This window comes from Anabrus simplex, chromosome 12 (assembly GCF_040414725.1).
Source record: "Anabrus simplex isolate iqAnaSimp1 chromosome 12, ASM4041472v1, whole genome shotgun sequence".
NCBI lineage: Eukaryota > Metazoa > Arthropoda > Insecta > Orthoptera > Tettigoniidae > Anabrus > Anabrus simplex.
The window spans coordinates 89,535,247-89,554,318 of record NC_090276.1 but is presented as its reverse complement, the minus strand read 5'-3'; the positions used below and the strand labels follow the sequence as shown (position 1 = coordinate 89,554,318).

Genomic DNA, 19,072 nt, shown 5'->3' with positions numbered 1-19,072 from the left:
TTGGGCGTGAATTTCAGTGTTCCGACTGTTCGTTCACGTTCCCTGCAGCTTCATGCTGGACCATGGCCATAACTACACACAGGCACACTCCACACAGCACGTTCCGTACAGGCACATTCCCAGTTCCCACTGGCGCGGAGCATGTAATGTTGCCTCTCGAAGTTCTCTCTACATTGCGCAGTTACAGTCCTGCGTCCTGTGCGCCCGCTGCACAGTTCAGCTAGTAGGCAAAGGGCAGTGCATAGTGGCGCTTCTGACAGGACAGCGAGTCAGTGTCTCCGGCTCGCTTGAGAATGTTTCAGAACAATTGACACTCGGTGTTCTGGAACAGCGGAACATAACTGTGCACCGACACAGTGTGCCGAAACAGGGACATAGTGCCCAACCCTAATGCATATTGGTCAACGGCATAAAATGGAGAAGGCAACTGGAAACCATTCCATTAAAAATCCTAAGGATATCCCAAGTAAAATGCAACCATGGAAGCTGGCATTAATGAGGAAACGTTAACTACTGATCATGGATTTCAGAACCCAAGATCTGGCAGGAGAGGTAAGAGGGCTTCTCAGGTCATTAGCAAGCAAAATCCCTCTAAAACCGCCATGAAGATGGGAACATGGAATGTACGAATGCTACTGAAAGTGGGAAAACTGGATGAAATGAAAGACCAGATGAGGAAGAATGAGATAGGTATATTAGGTATATGCGAGACAAGATGGGAAGGAAATGGAGACTTCTACGGTGATGAGTTTAGAGTAATTTATAGTGGTGGAGAGAAAAGAGGAAAGCATGGAGTGGCACTTATAATAAGAGGAAAATGGTCAAATAATGTTTGCAGTACCTTCCATGTCAGCGACCGGTTAATAATGGTGAAAATTAATAGTGCACATGTGGACTTGGTAATGATTCAGACATATTTCCCAACATTGGCTCATGACTTGGAAGAAGTGGAGACTATGTATCAAGATGTTGAAGAACTATTAAAATTAACTAAAGAAAAAGATAATGTTGCAATAATGGGTGATTTTAATGCAGTAGTGAGATCCCATACAGGCAATAAGACGGTAGGAAATTTTGTTCTGGGGAAAACAAATGGTAGATTTCTGCAGTCAAAATGATATAGTTATTACAGACACATTATTTGAAGGTCCTCTTAGAAGAAGGTACACATGAGAGGCGCCAGACAAGAGACGATTTCAGTTAGATTATATACTGATGAAGCAAAGATACAGAAATCAGATAAAATCATGCCAGATCCTGGTATAGATAGTGACCATACGCTTGTGTTAGCCAAGTGCAACATTAGATTTAAAAGAACCTAAAGATCTATCAAAAAGAAGTGGAGAGTAGTAGGACTGAAAGAAGCAGCAACAAAAGTGGCTTTTGAAGAACGCACCAATAAAGTAGATAATGGAAGTGATGAGCCAATGCAGTGGAACAACATCAAGATGAGGATAATTGAAGCTACAAAGGAAATTGGAGCCCAGAAAACCTTGAAAGACAGAAGAAATACTAAACCTAATTCAAGGAAGGAATAAGCTCAGGACGGAAAACAATGTACCTGTAGATGACTACAAAAGGATTAGAAATCAGATCACAACCAAATGCAGAGAAGAAAAAGAGAAATGGACCAAAAGCATTGCTGAAGAGATAGAAGATAATATAAAAATGGGAAAACAGGATCAAGTTTATAAGAAAACTAGCAGTTACCCGCAGCTTCGCTCGCATGGATTTCGTAATTTGATAAAGTAATCGTTCCTCGGTACTGTACTAAGACATCTGAAAATCCCTAAAGTATAAAACTCACCGAAAAATTGAGTTTCATTTACCCCAGAAACTTCTTGTAAACCACGTTTGTTGTATTGCCGTTTGGGGAAAAGATGACCATGTGACATAGAACTGTACATGTGACAAACAGTCTTCTCTGAAGTCGAAAAAAAGAAAAACTGTAAGAAAATGTTTCTTTATTTTTAAAGGAGATTCCAAATACCAATATTCACGTCTGTAACATCTTAGTTTTGGGGATATAGGTATCCTCATGAAAAATTATTCAACTCATTTTCACTTCTCTTCACTCCTGTTAAGTTCCTCTTCTGATAAAGAAACATGTTCCTGTATTTTTAAAGGACTTTCCAAATACCAAGTTTCACGTCTGTAAGATGTTAAGTTTTTGACATATACTGTGCATACCGGTACCCATTTACTAAAACAAAAAAATTCATTTCCTTTATTTGTAAAGGAGATTCCAAATACCTGTTTTCACGTCTGTAACATCTTCAGTTTTTGAGATGCAAGTATCCTCATACAAAGAATTCAACTAATTTTTCAATTCTTTCACCCCCTAATGTGTTTTACAAAAACAAAGGAATAAGTGTTTCTTTACTTTGAAAGATGATTCCAAATACAAATGTTTGTCTGTAACATCTTCATCTTTTGAGATATAAGTATCCTCATAAGGAGAATTCAACTCCTTTTTCAGCCCCCACCCCCATTAAGTTGATCCCCCCCAAAAATAATGTGTGTTTCTTTATTTATAAACAAGCTTCCAAATACCAATTATCATGACTGTAACATCTTCATTTTTTGTGATATATGTATCCTCATAAAAATAATTAAAATCTCTTTTTCACCCCCACCCCCAAGTTGACTCTCTCCCAAAAATGCGTGTTTCTTTATATGTAAAGGAGATTCCAAATATCAATTTTTACCTCTGTAACATCTTCAATTTTTGAGATATAAGTATCCTCATAAAAAGAATTCAACCCATTTTTCAGTACTTATTCCCTCTTAAGAGGTTTTTCCGAAAATACAAAAAATATGTGATTATTTTTAAAGGAGATTCCAAATACCAATTTTCACATCTGTAACATATTAAGTTTCTGAGATATACTGTAGATATGCTGATTTTAAAAATTCACCCCCTTTTCTCTTCCCCTTAAGTGTGTTTTCCAAAAACATATTATGCGTGTTCTTTTACTTTTACAGGAGATTCTAAATACCAATTTTCATGTCTGAAACATGGTATGTTTTTTAGATATACTGTAGATATACTCATTTTTATTCATCCCCTTTTCTCACACCCGTTCACTCCCTCCCCCTCTTGTTCCCTATATATATATATAGAGAGAGAGAGAGAGAGCCCTTCAGTACAAAAATAGAAACAAATCTGTAGTAATAAAAAATAAAGAAGGAATATTACTGGTAGACAACGATAAGATATGTGCTTGTTGGAAAGAATACATAGAAGAACTGTACGATGATAAGGAATTCAAAAATTAAAATAATCTAATTGAAGACATCAATGAGTGTGGAAGAGAAATGCAAGGTCCTCCAATCATGAGATGGTGGTGGTGGTGGTGGTGGTGGTGGTGGTGGTGGTGGTGGTGGTGGTGATTATTGTTTTAAGAGGAAGTACAACTAGGCAACCATCCTCTATGTAACACTAATCAGAGGAAAAAATGGAAGGGATCCAACACTTCGAAAAATGAAGGTATCGGCCGAAAGAAGACAAGGGCCACGAAGGGCGTGAAATTGAAAGACTCCCTAGCCGTCGCAAACCTAATAGTGACAGGGTCGGAAAAGAACAAGAGTTGACCAAGTGAGGTCAGATAGGATAGATGAAAGTGAGGAGCCTGGCACAAGTAAGTGGAAGCAATGCCAGGACTCAGCTAAGGGCCCCGTGGTCGCCAACCCACGCTCCAAAGTTCAGAGCCCCTGGGGCCCTTTTAGTCGCCTCTTACGACAGGCAGGGGATACCGTGGGTGTTATTCTACTGCCCCCACCCACAGGGGGACCAATCATGAGACATGAATTTGAACATGCCCTTCAGAGTCTGAAAGAAGGAAAAGCAACCGGTGTTGATGACATCCCAGAAGAATTACTGAAAAATTTAGGTACAAACATGAAAGACCAATTATTCAGAGTAATAAATGAATGCTACGAAAGAGGAATCGTGCCAGAAGACTTCACACAATGCAGAACCATTACCATACCTAAAATAGGAAGGGCAGTTGACTGCACCAATTATTGAACACTGTCAATATTAACACAGAATAAAAGAACAGAATAAAAGGAAAAGTAGATAAGTATGTTGGAGAAGACCAAATCCAAATGGATTTAGAGAAGACAGAGGAACAAGAGAAGCAATTCTGGCCTTGCGTATGTTATTGGAGAGAAGGATGGAAATGAATAGAACAACTTATCTTACCTTCATTGACTTAGAAAAAGCTTTTGACAATGTGAACTGGGAAGTACTGTTTAGAACTATGGGAAAATAGAACTGGACTGGACTGGACTGGACTGGAAATATAGATGAATGATTAATCAACTGTAACTGAACCGAAGCACAAAAATAATAATCAGTCAGGTAGAAGAAAAGGCCAGGATTACGAAAGGAGTTAGACAAGGTTGTTCCCTATCGGTGTATTTATTTAATACTGTATGTTCATTGAGGAAGCTATTCATATCGTGAAGGAGAAGACAAAGGAAATAAGTCAATGGTGAAAGGATACATTGTATCAGATTTGCAGATGACATCATATTAATAGCAGACTCAGAAAAAGAAATGAATAGAATGCTGGAAGTCCACTCGGACACTCTTAAACTATAGAAATTTAAACAAACTGAAAACGAAAGTAATGTAGTACGGAAAAAAATGGAAGAAATTAAAACCAGTATAAAAATTGACGATGTCAGAATTGATCAGGTGAAACAATTCTGTTATCCTGGTAGTATAATAACAGAGGATAATTGATGCTTCCTGGAAGTAAAGAGAACAATAGCATTGGCAAAACAGGCATTTCTTCTTCTTCTTCTTCTTCTTCTTCTTCTTTTATGACCACATAGGATCACTTTAGTCAGTCCGTCGTTCAGGTCTCTTTGAAGGGATTGTTCGGGCTTTGCGGTCCTCCCAGTACTTCTTCAGACGCTCCGATCTTCGTGCCCTTTCCTCAGTTGAAAATGTGCGTGTTGTTGGCTTGTTTTGTGTAAGGGTAAAGCGGAGGTTTGTATTCTTGAGTTTTGTATTCAATTTTATCTTATTTTTGGTGTCTTCTGTTGTAAGGCCTATTTCCTTCAGATCCTCTCTTACTTCTCTGATCCATTTACATCCTGTTGTGGTATTTTTTGAGACGAGATTGTGTTGTACTAGTTGTTTCAGAAGTCTTGAGTCCTGCATCCTCATGATATGTCCAAAGAATCCCAGTCTCCTCTTACGCATAGTATCTGTAATGGGTTCTAGCTCTTTGTACACGACTTTGTTAGGTATTAACCGCCACTGTCCATCTTTCTGATATTTTTTGTTGATACAGGTTCTTCCAATCCTCCTTTCAATTTTCTGAAGTCTGTCAGTCTTTGATTGTTTATTCAGGTAAAAGAGTGTTTCTGCTGCATATGTAGCTTCCGGTTTTATAACTGTGTTGTAGTGTTTTATTTTTGAATTTATTGATAGACATTTCTTTTTGTAGATATCCCATGTTAATTTTTGTGCTTTAGCTAATCTATTTGTTCTTACTTGGATTGAGATTTTTTCATTTAAGTTATGTGTTATTACTTCTCCAAGATATTTAAACTGAGTTACTATTTTGATTTTATTACCATTTATGGTGACTTCTTTTAGCTGTGTTGGTTTTTGGGGCATAATTTCTGTTTTTTCAAATGATATTTTGAGGCCAATTTTATTTGCAATGTTTTGAAGTTCTGATATCTGGGTTTTTGCTTCTTTTATGTCCACTGCTAGTAATGCTAAATCGTCAGCAAAACCCAGGCAATTTGTTTTGATTTTTCGGCCAATCTTTATTTTGGGGGGACATTTTCTAAACCATTCCCTCATTACCATTTCTAGAGCACAGTTAAATAATAGTGGTGAGAGCCCATCTCCCTGCCGCAGTCCAGTTTTAATTTCAAATGTCTCTGATGTTTCACCCCTAAACTTCACTTTTGACTTGGTATTGGTGAGAGTCAATTTTATCATGTTTATTAATTTGGGGTGTAGTCCAAGGTGTCTTAAAATTTTAAACAGAGATTCTCTATGGATGCAATCATAAGCTTTCTTGAAATCTACAAATGTTATCACCATATCTCTGTTTCTTCTCCTGTTATAGTCCATTATCAACTTAAGACTCATGATCTGATCAGGACAGCTCCTCCAGGGTCTGAAACCTCCTTGATATTCTCCTAGTTCTTTCTCAAGTTGTAAACTTATCCTATTAAGGATGATTATTGAAAATATTTTGTATGTTATGTCTAGGAGAGAGATTCCCCTGTAGTTATTAGGGTCGGTTTTGTCCCCTTTTTTGTGCAGAGGATGAATGAGGGCTGTTGTCCAGTGTTCTGGTAGTTCTTCTTTAATCCAGATAGAGACAAGTTGTTGATGGAGGGCAACTTTTGCTGAAGTTCCTGCATATTTCCAGATTTCCGCAAAGGTCTGATCTTCTCCTGGCGCTTTGTAGTTTTTTAATTTATTCAGAGCTTGGTAGACTTCCTTTATTGTGGGGGGATTGATGTTTTCTGGTGATGTTTTTATCGGGGTGTTGGTGTCCAAATGAAGGAGTTCTGTAGGTTCCTCACAATTTAAAAGCTTGTTGAAATGTTTAGCCAGAATTTCTGCATTGTCTTTATTGTTATGGGCCAGCTTACCATCTTCATCCTTCATCAGTAGGGTCGGGGGTTCATATTTTTGGAGCTGCTTTCTGAAGGTTTTGTAGTAGTCCCTTGATTTAGTTTTACTGAACTGTTCTTCAATTAACTGCAGGGTGTCCTTATGATGTTGTCTTTTTATTCTTCTTAAGACTTGGGTAGTTTCTTTTCTCTGTTTTACTAGCTTTTGATAGGATATTTCTGTCTTTTGGGACTGATGTAATAGCCATGCCTGATGTCTTTTCTCCACTGTTTCATCACATTCACTGTTCCACCATTGGTGTTTTTTACGTGGTTTAATTGGAGCTAGGTCTTCTGCAATTTGTTTAAGGTTGTGTACTAAGTCTTCAAGTTTGTCTGTGATTTTTATTTTTTCAGTTGCTTTCTGGTAATTTTTGTTGTTGATTAGCTGGGTAGGATCTATTTTTCTTTTAGTTTTAAGGGCTTGCTTTTGTTGTCTCCTCTGGGGAGTGAGTTTAATTTTAATTTTAACTACGTAGTGATCTGAACCTGTGTCTATTCCTCGGAGGACTTTGACGTTATAGATCTCTTTGTGGTGGTATTTGTCCATGCAGACGTGGTCCAGTTGCCATTCTCCTTTAGTGTAGTCAGGGTGTTTCCATGTTTTGAGTTTTTGAGGTTTCCTCTTAAAACATGTAGATTTTGAGATTAAATTATGGTTTCTACACAGGTCAACTAGTCTCTCTCCATTTTTATTTGTTTTCTTGTGTGCTGGCCATTTTCCGATGATGTCACGGTATTTTCTTTCTCTGCCTAGTTGAGCGTTGAAGTCACCTATTAATAATTTTATATGGTGTTTGGGGATGTTATCTATGGTCTGGTCCAATAGGTCCCAAAATTCTCCTGTTTCCTCCTGGTCTTTTGAGGAGTTGTTTTTATCATTAGTGGGAGCATGGGCATTTATTATAGTATAGATTTTATTAGATGCCTTTAAGGTGAGCGTTGAGAGTCGTGGAGACTGTGATCTGAATTCTTGAACTGAGTTTATTATTTTAAGGCTGACCAAAAATCCTGTTCCAAATTGTGGGACATTCTTCATCACTCTCTTCCCGGGTATACCTTTATAAAGTCTGTACCCTTGAGATTCCAAGGCATCCTGGTCAGTGTTTCTAATTTCCTGTAATCCCATGATAAGAATTTTGTGTTGGTCCATTATGTCGGTGATCACTTTTAGTTTACCGGTTTGCATGAGTGAGTTTATGTTGTGTGTAGAGAAGTATGTTATCTGCTTTGGTTTGATTCTTGATTTTGTCTCATTCGTGTATGTAGTACTGGGGTATTTCCGTGCCTCCGACTTCACGGTATCTTTCAGGTGGCAGCCCACCGTATCCGAATGCTGCCTTCTCTGAACTCTTGGTTCAGCCGGTGGAGTATTCCTTAAAAGACCTTCCATGGTTGACTGTCAAGGTGTCACCTGTGTGGGACTAGGTCCCGAATTACAACTCTGGATGTGATCCAGTGAGGTTATAATGAGGCCGCTCCTCTGGAGTACAGACGCCTTGTGCAGCCGCCCCTAACCTGGAGAACAGACGCTGCATAATGGATTCCAGTGGCATTTCCTCCACTGTGGGGACCATCACCCCACCCAAAGGGGCTCATTCGCCCGAAGCCGTTGGCCCCCTTAGGGAGTCAGGTTATTTCCCGCCGCCCAACACTCGGCGTTGGCAATTTTACAGCTGGGTGCCAGACCAGCAAACCCTCCTCCTTTCTCATTCCGGACTTGGGACCGGACAATGGCGGAGTTAAACAGGCATTTATGACTAAGAAAAACATTTTAACCAGCATGCACATGACTATAGATGTCAGAAAATCCTTTGGTATGGAAGTGAGAGTTGGACTCTGGGTAAATTAGAAAGGAATCGACTTGAAGCTGCTGAAATGTGGATATGGTGTAAAATGACCAGAACAAGCTGGCCAGAAAGAAAAACCAACCTGGAAGTCGTAAGGAAAGTTAAAGGAGAGAGAAGATTATTAAAGGAAATAGAAAAGGAAATTAAAATTTATTGGACATGTCATCAGATAAAACACTTTCATCACTAACATTCTTGAGGGGAAAGTGCTGGGAAAGAAAGGAAGAGGAAGACCTAGGATGAAGTATTTGGACGACATCAAGAGGAGGTTATGTTGTGACAATTACATGGAACTGAAACGAACAGGCAATGAAAGAAGAGAGGTTGCATCTACAAGGCATTAGCCTTTAGAAGATTGATTTGATTGATTGATTGATTGATTGATTGATTGATTGATTGATTGATTGATTGATTGATTGATTGATTGATTGATTGATTGATTGATTGATTGATATCAGTGTCGAGCATTGCTAACGTGGAAATAGTGCTCAATTGTCACCACCACCACTCGTGTTAACTGGCGATGGTGGTGGATTTTGTCGTGGTAGTCTTAATGTGAAATTCGCGTGGTCATCTGCCTACATCAACAAGGAAAATTGTGAAAATGATTATCAAAATGAGAAAAATCTGTAGCAACAATAAGAGGGAGTAGAAAGCCTACAGTATCAATGGATGTCATTACTGTTGCGTGCCGCAGCCTGCCAGAATAGTGGTGGGAAGTTAACTTTCTTCTTTTAGCATGTCATTTGTCTGGTAGCTGCTACTACATGGCATTCTGGTTCGTCTATTTGATCGTAGGAATGAGAGTGTGCACACTTCACGGAAAACGGCAGAGCAGTGTTCCCCGCTGTCTGTGACCAGGTCATTCCAACTCTGGAACTTGGCATAATGAGGTCAGCTTAGTACTGTTTGTGACTAGTATTTAGACAGGAATACTGATGTCATTGTAATAATAATTATTATTATTAATATTATTTTGTGTGGCTATTGCTAGCCGGGTTCAGCCCTTGTAAGGAAGACCCTGCAATGAGTGTGGGGGGGGCAGCTGCTGTTTATGGGAATCCTGTGTGTTATTGTGATGGAGGATTGTGTTGTGTGTGGTATGAATTGCAGAGTTGTTGGGGACAGCATAAACACCCAGTCCCCAAACCAAGGGAATTAACCATTTAAGGTTATAATCTTTAATCCAGCTGGAAATCAAACCCGGGTCCCTCTGAACCAACCATGCAGCCAAGAAGCTATGTCAAGTTCAAGTATCTCTTACGGCTTCACAAAAAAATGGATAGCTAGGTTTTAATGAAAGTATTTCAGTTCAGAATAAGTTTGATTATATTCTTAGCTATAAGTTGTCCAAAACATTTCACCAGGAGGGGCTTAAAGCATAAAAAACTATGTATCTCTGTTACAGTGAGCCTCCAAACACGACTATAGAATGTTTAAAACACTCTTTCAAATAGTTTATATTTCTGCCGGGCTGTGTGGCTCAGACAGTTGAGGCGCTGGCCTTCTGTCCCCGACTTGGCAGGTTCAATCCTGGCTCAGTCCGGTGGTATTTGAAGGTGCTCAGATCAGTCACCCCCGTGTTCTTAGAGTTACTGTCTCGTAAAAGTACTCCTGTGGGACTAAATTCTGACACCTCGGCATCTCAAAAATGTGTAAAATACTTAATGGAATATAAAGTCAGTATTTTTTAACAAATTGTTTGTATTTCCCATCAGTATTATCCAAATGATGGAAAACTTGCTATGTCGACCAATGGACCTTTGACTGATCGAAATAATACGTTTCGATAGGTTTTAATTAAATATAGCATGTTCCTGATAGGCCTGTCCTGAAATAGAGAAAAGTCGAAATTTAAGATCTTGTTTACGAGCTGTGATCATAGCTTGTCTCGATGACGTCATAAAAGGCTCAATAATTCAGAAGAATTTGAGAATACTTTGGACAAAATAGTTCCAGTTAACATTTCATATGATGAGAATATGATGCTGATTGAAGTAAAGGTATTGGTTGCTTGCAGGTATTATAAGCAAACCTACTGTACCTTGGAAATGCATTTACTGGTCTACCTTGGATATCAATTAAATGAATTAATAGTAAAATATTTCCACCTTTTCAATATAAAATCAAGTAATGTGGGTTACATTGTGGAAGAAGCATTTATTGGAACTAGTTTTGACCTATTTTTTAAGGTCATCATCAGCCAAATCGCGAGTTGCACTATGTATCTGGTAGTTATGAATTTCATGTTTTTGGTCCGTATTGAACAATATATAAGTAATAATAATAATAATAACTTAAATGTTTCCACCTTTTCAATACAATATATTCACAAGATTACAAAATTATACGGTACTAGTTTCGACCCATCTAGGGGTCATCATCAGCCGTATTGGAGCAAAGATCATTTGTGGCGAAATCCTAAGACAATATTATTTTAAAGAATAACAAGTGAAATGAGATGTTATAGTAATAGTTAATAATACAAGGAATATACATAATAAGAGGTTTTTAACAAAGAATAAAGTATAAATGGGGTGTTGTAAAAATTATAATCATGGAAATCAGTAAGTTCTTGTATTGAAATGAAATATGGCTTAGGAAGAGGGCTTAAGGTGGGGCTGAAGGGTGCGGGAGAAAGTGTAATTGTCTTGGAAAAGTACCTTTGATTAAATTTAGGATTGAGTTTAGGTTGGCTGCATTATTGTTTCTGAGGAAAGTGATAAATAGATCGAAGAGTATGTTGGGTTTCTCTGAGATTTCATTGAGATTGTGACTGGCATTAAAGTATTGGTCTAGGTGTATGTAGTAATTTTCCATTATGTTCAGTAAAGGGCCCTTGTTTGCTAATACGAGGATGTCCATGTCTTGTTCAATATTGGTGAAATTATGGTTATAATCTTGCATGTGTTGGCCGATGGCTGAAAACTTGTTGTATTTTATTGCGTTAGTGTGCTCGTGGTATCTGATAATGAAGTTTCTCCCGGTTTGCCCGATGTAGGTTTTTTTACAATGATATCTACAAGTTAACCAACATCTTTAAGAAACAAGGCGTTAAAATAGCCTTCAAAACCAACAATAAGAACATGAATGTTTTATACAATACTTCACACATCAACAAGACCAGCAGTTTTTTAAAATCAGGAGTTTATAGGATCAAATGTACCACCTGTAAAAAAACCTACATCGGGCAAACCGGGAGAAACTTCATTATCAGATACCACGAGCACACTAACGCAATAAAATACAACAAGTTTTCAGCCATCGGCCAACACATGCAAGATTATAACCATAATTTCACCAATATTGAACAAGACATGGACATCCTCGTATTAGCAAACAAGGGCCCTTTACTGAACATAATGGAAAATTACTACATACACCTAGACCAATACTTTAATGCCAGTCACAATCTCAATGAAATCTCAGAGAAACCCAACATACTCTTCGATCTATTTATCACTTTCCTCAGAAACAATAATGCAGCCAACCTAAACTCAATCCTAAATTTAATCAAAGGTACTTTTCCAAGACAATTACACTTTCTCCCGCACCCTTCAGCCCCACCTTAAGCCCTCTTCCTAAGCCATATTTCATTTCAATACAAGAACTTACTGATTTCCATGATTATAATTTTTACAACACCCCATTTATACTTTATTCTTTGTTAAAAACCTCTTATGTATATTCCTTGTATTATTAACTATTACCATAACATCTCATTTCACTTGTTATTCTTTAAAATAATATTGTCTTAGGATTTCGCCACAAATGATCTTTGCTCCAATACGGCTGATGATGACCCCTAGATGGGTCGAAACTAGTACCGTATAATTTTGTAATCTTGTGAATATATTGTATTGAAAAGGTGGAAACATTTAAGTTATTATTATTATTATTATTATTATTATTACTTATGTATCTGGTAGTTCATAGGAATATTCTTCATAGAAATTTTAAGAAAGTAAAGTTGTAAAAAAAAAGTATGAAATCAATGAAAATGGAGATAACACCACTGAGCATGGCAGTCCAGTGACTGTGTTAACACAAAAATTGCTCATGGCAAATTTTTTGTTCTCTACCTTTTTCCTGATACAGTAAGAACTAAGGGAAATAACAGTGGCAGTCAAGTTAAAGTTTTAGTCCAAGAGCTGTGCTGTAAAAAGAGTTTTAAAGGCTTTGTATACCTGTCAGTATTCTTTAATATATTAACCTGATACTTGGCTTTCATGTATACTGGAAGGAAGAGGTCAAATGAGGATCAGCAAAGAAGGGGGGAGGGAAGAAAGACACTGCAAATTGCTACACAGACCAAGGAAGAGAGTTCGTCACAACAAGCTATTGACAGGGAGAGGCATACTCACGTATATGGCTCGGAATCTCGGGAATATTATGAGAGGTGGACAAAAATGTCATCATGCACGTGCTAAATCATTGGTCCCATCAAAGGCAGGTACTACAGCTAGTAAATTAATAAAATAAATAATTAAATATTTGATTCAATAATGCGATGTCTTTTACAAGAACATACATTCAAAGAAACAACTTGTCTTTACAGTTACAACACACAAGACTTTTAATGTGGAGTTTGTATATATATTTTTTATGTATATATAGTCTTTTATTTTTATTTTTTTGCCTGTTAAGAACTTGTACATAGTCGATTGTCAACTGTAGCATCATACGCTAAATAAATAAATAAATAATAATAATAATAATAATAATAATAATAATAATAATAATAATAATAATAATAATAATAATCGTATGTATGGCCTCAGCCACCGTGTGCAGACATTTCAATTTGACGCCGTCTGGCTGTCTGCTCGTCAATTTCAACATTCCGTTTTACTCTAGGCCCACTAGGTGGCAGACAGAGTAAACCGAAACTCTCTTGGGCGTTTATGGCTGAGATTTAATGAATTTTGTCGGGTAAACACCAAATAATGTGTCACCAGAGATCTTTTACATGCTGACATCGTACGACACAGCGTGTCAAATGGACTTTTTTCCGCCCTTCAAAAATCCTATTACCTCTGTCGGGTTTGAACCCGCTATCTTGGGATCTGGAGGCCGACACACTACCACTGATCCACAGAGGCAGCTGCTAAATAAATAAATAAATAAATAACACACAAGACCCAATCGCTAAACAGTGGCTTCTTTACTCTCTGCTGCAGAAAGACAGACTGCTGGCTTGCTACTATGTCAAGGGGCAGGCTTCTTCAGGAAAGTACGAAAGAGGGGAGGTCCAAAACATGAGGTGATCTGAGTAAAGGATGTATACAGATTTGTTTGGGTCTCCGAGACGCAGCGCGAGCTCTGCAGGGTTTAACTTCGATACGAATTCTAATAGTCTGATAGCCCCTTGATTTTCCTTAGAGGTTCATGAAGCATTTTTTGCAAGTATCTGTGGTATTCCAAACAAGCTGGCAAGGCAGAATGAGTTGTGAAGTGCTGGATTCAAATCTAGCCCATTGTTACACCAGTCATATGCATGGGCTGTACATTAAGGCCAAGCCACTTCCTTTCTAAAATCCTATCTGCAGTAGTATGATCTAGTTATTGTAAGTAATACAATGCAATATATGTATATTTCAGTTCCTGGTTAGATGGAAGAGAAGGCCTGAAGGCCTTAATCTTGCCAGGTAAAATAAAACATTACATTACATTACATTACCTGCCAACCCTTCTGATTTACCCGGAAGCTTTCCGTTTTTTAACTCTTCTTCCGATTTATTCTTATTTTTTCCTATTTTTTACCAATATAACCTCCAGTACACTCGATACTCTTCCCCTAGGATAAATTCTTATGTGCTTGTGTAATTTACACTACCTCATTTTCATTGAAATAATAACATTAAGTTATTACATGTAACCTCATTTTCAAGCGTATTTATTTGTTGCCTTATTTCGAGAGTGTATTGTCCGTCGCCTTCGTGTATCGTGTTTCCTGCTCGCTACAGCAGCATGTGTGCTTTACAGCTGGGGATTTCGGACAGCAATTATTGTCCTACAAGCAAGAGAGGCTAGCGACTCGGTTAATCGGGATGAAAGAATGAGTTTGTTATTGTGTGGCTCACACGCTGTTAACATCTTTTCTGTGCGTAGTTTCGTTGGAGTTGTAGGCCACATGATTTTTTTTTCCGTTCTGTGCTTTCCCCCCCTGTCAAAGTCTTATCTTAATAATGTATGAGACATATTAATCTATTTTGTACGTGGTAGATTCGTTTATTTCAGTGCATTTGTGTTCACTCTTTACTTCAAAATTGTAATGAGTTGAATGTATTTCAGGGAGTTGTGTCGGTGACGCGGTATTTTCTCTTCACGTTATGGCCAAAAAACATAACAAAAATTACCTCCAAATGTTCACAGATACCGGTACCTATAAAATTAAATTTCCATTGATTTTATAATCTAATAAAGGAAACTATTTTGCATTTTGTTGCATGTGTCAGTGTGATATAAATATTATTATTCTTATGTATATGTCATAAATGAGAATGATTAGCCACATTTTCTTGTAAACCATTTTTATGTTTTCTTAGTTTAAGAATTTAAATGTAATGGTCAGCTCGCATTGTAATTGTACGTATGTATGCCTTTTATCCTGTTCTTTTTCACCTAGAACATGACACAATATTATAGCCTATGTGATGAAATCCAAGAATTTTAAAAACTTCCTATTTTTTATTTCTAAAAGTTGGCAGGTATAGGAAGGTGAACTGCTATCAAGATAAAATAATGCATCTGTGATGTATTCCAAGAATGCAACTAATGTTTTCTTTCTTTCCTCCAGGGTCACCTCGTGAATCTTCCGCTTGAGTTCCTAAAGCATGAGGTGTTGACGCCCAACGCCAGCTCCGTCCAGGGCATGCTGCCCACCTTCGTCTGGACTTGATCGGACAGAGGGATCTATTTGTGTGTGTATTCAGTGCTCCAGCAGGATATACTCGGTGCATTTTTACTGTCAATATTCCATTTTTTAAAATCATGTGCGGTATAATTCTCTTCTGTGAAGAGAGCACCCATTCAAATTCATGTACTAGGTGCATTTGTTTTTCCTTACCCTCCAAAGATTTTATCATGCTCAACACAGTGGATATTGTTTTTAAAAGTTTGTATAGTTTATAATATTTACTGCTGGACAGTGCTTAGTGCCTTCAACAAGCGTCTTTAGTGCAATACGTAAGGAGATGCTCTCGGTCATTCAGCTCAAGGTATTTATACAAAATGTTGCAGTGTCCATAGAGAAATGATAAAACAAAATGGAAGATATTGTACAGTATGAGATACTACCCAGAATTTCCGAGAATTGTACTTGACGTTAACGCCTAATTTCTACCACCTCCTTCAAAGTAGTCACCCTGGGCTTAAATATGGTAATTCCAGTGACTTTTCCCATTTTTGGAAGTGCTTGGCTTAGAATGTGCTAATCAAAAGCCTCCTTTAGAATTTTTACTAGGCCCAGAAGCAAAATTTAATACAGATTCTTTGCTCCTTAACACTGAATTATTTCAAAATTCGCAGAAACACAAGATCACAGTGTACAGAAAAACTTGTAAACATATGTATGTACATGGAAGCCATTTGAGACATGCACAAAGAGGCGCCTAAGCATCGGAATATGTGGTGGCGATTTACTTGTTGATGCAGGATTTTAAAAATTCTTTGAAAGCCTGGGTAATGTTTCATGTAACTATCCATATCGTCTTAAACCTGGTCTTGTAGTTTTCAGGAAATGGTTCGAAGTTTCTCATTCTTTGCCATCTTGTAAATGCCATAACAAACCACTTTATCCAGTTTCAGTCGGGCTGGGACATTTATATAGTATTTTTCCACTTTATCCTCTCATTCCACTGTTCTTCTTCTTTAATTCTGTTCTTATCCAGGTTTCTCCTCATACAGTGAAAACTCTCACTTACGAACATCAAACGGACGTAACGATTTGCATCTAGGAGGTGTCCTTTGTTGAGAGGGAAGTTGCCCAACCTTACTGAAAATTTGTAACATGCATTATGTATACATTCATTCACGTACTTTTGCTTTACTTAAAAAATAAATGTGTCTAATTGATCGTACTACCTGGATGTTGGACCCATCAGTCAGGCTAACGGTACTGGAGGGCTAGCAGGTACAGTAAATTTCTATACAGTCCTGTAACGCACAGTACAGTGTCTCAGTTCTGTCAAGAGATAAACCAAGTTTAAGGACTCTCAAACTGCTATCCATGTCCATAAGTAAGAGTTGATCTTGTAATAATTTCTGTATTATTTCAGTTGGGACATAAAAATCTGTCCATTTCTTGGAAGTATCTGTAAGGGGAGAGCTTTCACTGTAGTGGTCTTTGTCATCTTACTGTGGTACTTAGCTTCCATCATCCTTTTCATTCTCTTTACATGTCTTAGTCTATTCTTCTCAATCCTGTCGTTCGTTCAACTTTTCTAATCCAGTTTCTTTCGTGACATCTGTCATCTTTCCCATCATGCTTCTTCAGAATTTCATTTCACCGGCTTGAACTCTACTCTCCTGTCTTCTTGTCACTGCCCAGTTCTCCGCTGCGTCTTGTCAGTACGGATGTAGAAACACTTCCTTGGTACCTCCTTTTTCCAAACTACGAGGGGGAGATCAAATATAAACAGAATTTTATTTTTTATTTAAATTGATTTAGTGAAAAGCACAAGGCAATTACAGTTTAATTTTCCCACACAGTTTCCTCCTTTGGAAATGCATTTGTCCCAGCATAAGGGAAGCTTATTGATGCCCTCATCGTAAAAAGAACAGGGTCTTGTCACCGGCCAGTTGTGCACAAAGTCTTCCACACTCTCCTCCATCTTCAAATCGTTGCCCTCCTAGAGCTTTTTTAAGCGGTCCAAACAATTGGAAATCACTGGGCGATAAGTCCGGGCTGTAAGGAGGATGATCACGTGTAGTCCAGTGCATTTCCTGTAGCTTGGAGACAGAGCTGCAGTTTGGGGCCGCGCATTGTCGTGGAGGAGGATGACCTGTCAAATCGGTTAGTCTCATCTTTTGCGGCGATATGCAATGCTCGCCTAGTTCAACAGCTCGCTTGATTGTGCATCACTCATGCAAAAAATCAATCAGCAAAATGCCTCGCCGATCGAAATAAACGGTTGCAAGAACCTTGCCAGCTGACAGTCGAGTCTTGGCTTTCACTGGTGCTGCCTCCCCCTTCCTTTGCCACTCCTTACTGGCTTGTTTAGATTTGGGAGTGTAGTGGTGGACCCATGTTTATTCGCAGGTGATGATCCAACTCAAAAATGCATCACCTTCTTCCACAAATTTTGCTGTAAGCTTCTGACAGACCTCCAAACATCTCAACTTCACAAGGTGAGGGACCCATCTAAACACTCTTTACGGAACTGTAGGTCATTTGTGATGATTGCTTTCATCTCCCATAACTGATTCTGAGTTGTTCTGCAGTTTCTGATATTCTCGCCCATCGATCGTCGCCAATAATGTCTTTAACCGGACTAATGTTTTTGTCTGTAATGCTGGTCTGAGGACGATTATCGTGTTGCTGATTTTCCACATGTTCTCGTCTTTCCATGAACTTTTTATACCACGCAAACCCACGCGTCCTTGATCACCAAACTGTGCAGTCAATCTCTGGCAAATTTCCACCGCTGTGACTCCTTCACGAGCAAGAAATTTTATAATTATGTGTTGCGCAGTGGAGGGGTACACCTGCTGCTCCGACATCATGAGCGTTACAGACGAAACGGCGGAAAATATCTAACAGCACGCTCTCCCCAATCTATATAACACTAATAGAGGGAAAAATGGAAGCGATCCGACACTTCAAAAAATGAAAATATTGGCCAAAGGAAGACAAGGGCCACAAAGGGCATAAAAATGAGAGACTCCCTAGCCTTCGCATTGGGGTTGGAAAAGAACAAGAGTTGACCAAGAGAAGTCTGATAGCGTAGATGAAATTGAGGAGCCTGGCACAAGTAAGTGGAAGCCATGCCAGGAATCAGCTAAGGGCACCGTGGTCACCAAACCACACTCCAAAGTTCAGAGCCCCTGGGGAAGTCACCTCTTACGACAGGCAGGGGATACTGTGGGTGTTTTTCTACCGCCCCCACCCACAGGGGGATAGTAGGCTAAGGCCCATGGGGTTTTAGTTTGGTTTGGTATAATATTTATAATGGCAATCACTCCTGCTCATTATGTCCTCCTTATTTCTTGAGAATGTTAAGCGCTGGCAATTAAACTTTCAGATATTTCCCACACATTCTTAGTTTGCCATTTAAATAGCTGTATATCCTGAGAAAGCCTTTCATATAAAGAAAGATGATGTGAGTACTTGGACAAAATTATCTTTACACTGACTTTTCATGCCACCTTTGCTGTACAGGAGTGTGTGCTGGGTGGAGTCAGAATATCTTATTCATATGTTAGAAGTAACAGGCATGAAAGCAGCGACAATGATTGCTGGGACAAATATGTAAAAAGATGCTCGGAATGAGGAGAGAGAGGCTAAGTTAAGAATGGACGCTGAAGCTGAACATATAAACAGGCTTGTGATGGGAGGGGGGGGG

General features: G+C 38.5%; 1 protein-coding gene across 3 annotated transcripts in view; it reads left to right on the top strand.

Moving 5' to 3' along the window:
• Positions 1–17,585, top strand: part of Pld (Phospholipase D) — a 229,745-nt gene extending 212,160 nt beyond the window's left edge. For all 3 annotated transcript variants that reach the window (XM_068229897.1, XM_067156356.2, XM_067156357.2), the window contains exon 23: positions 15,307–17,585. In XM_068229897.1, the coding sequence (XP_068085998.1) occupies positions 15,307–15,408 (102 nt within the window). In that variant the 3' untranslated portion in view covers positions 15,409–17,585. The remainder of the gene's footprint in view (positions 1–15,306) is intronic.
• Positions 17,586–19,072: the final 1,487 nt, after the last annotated feature.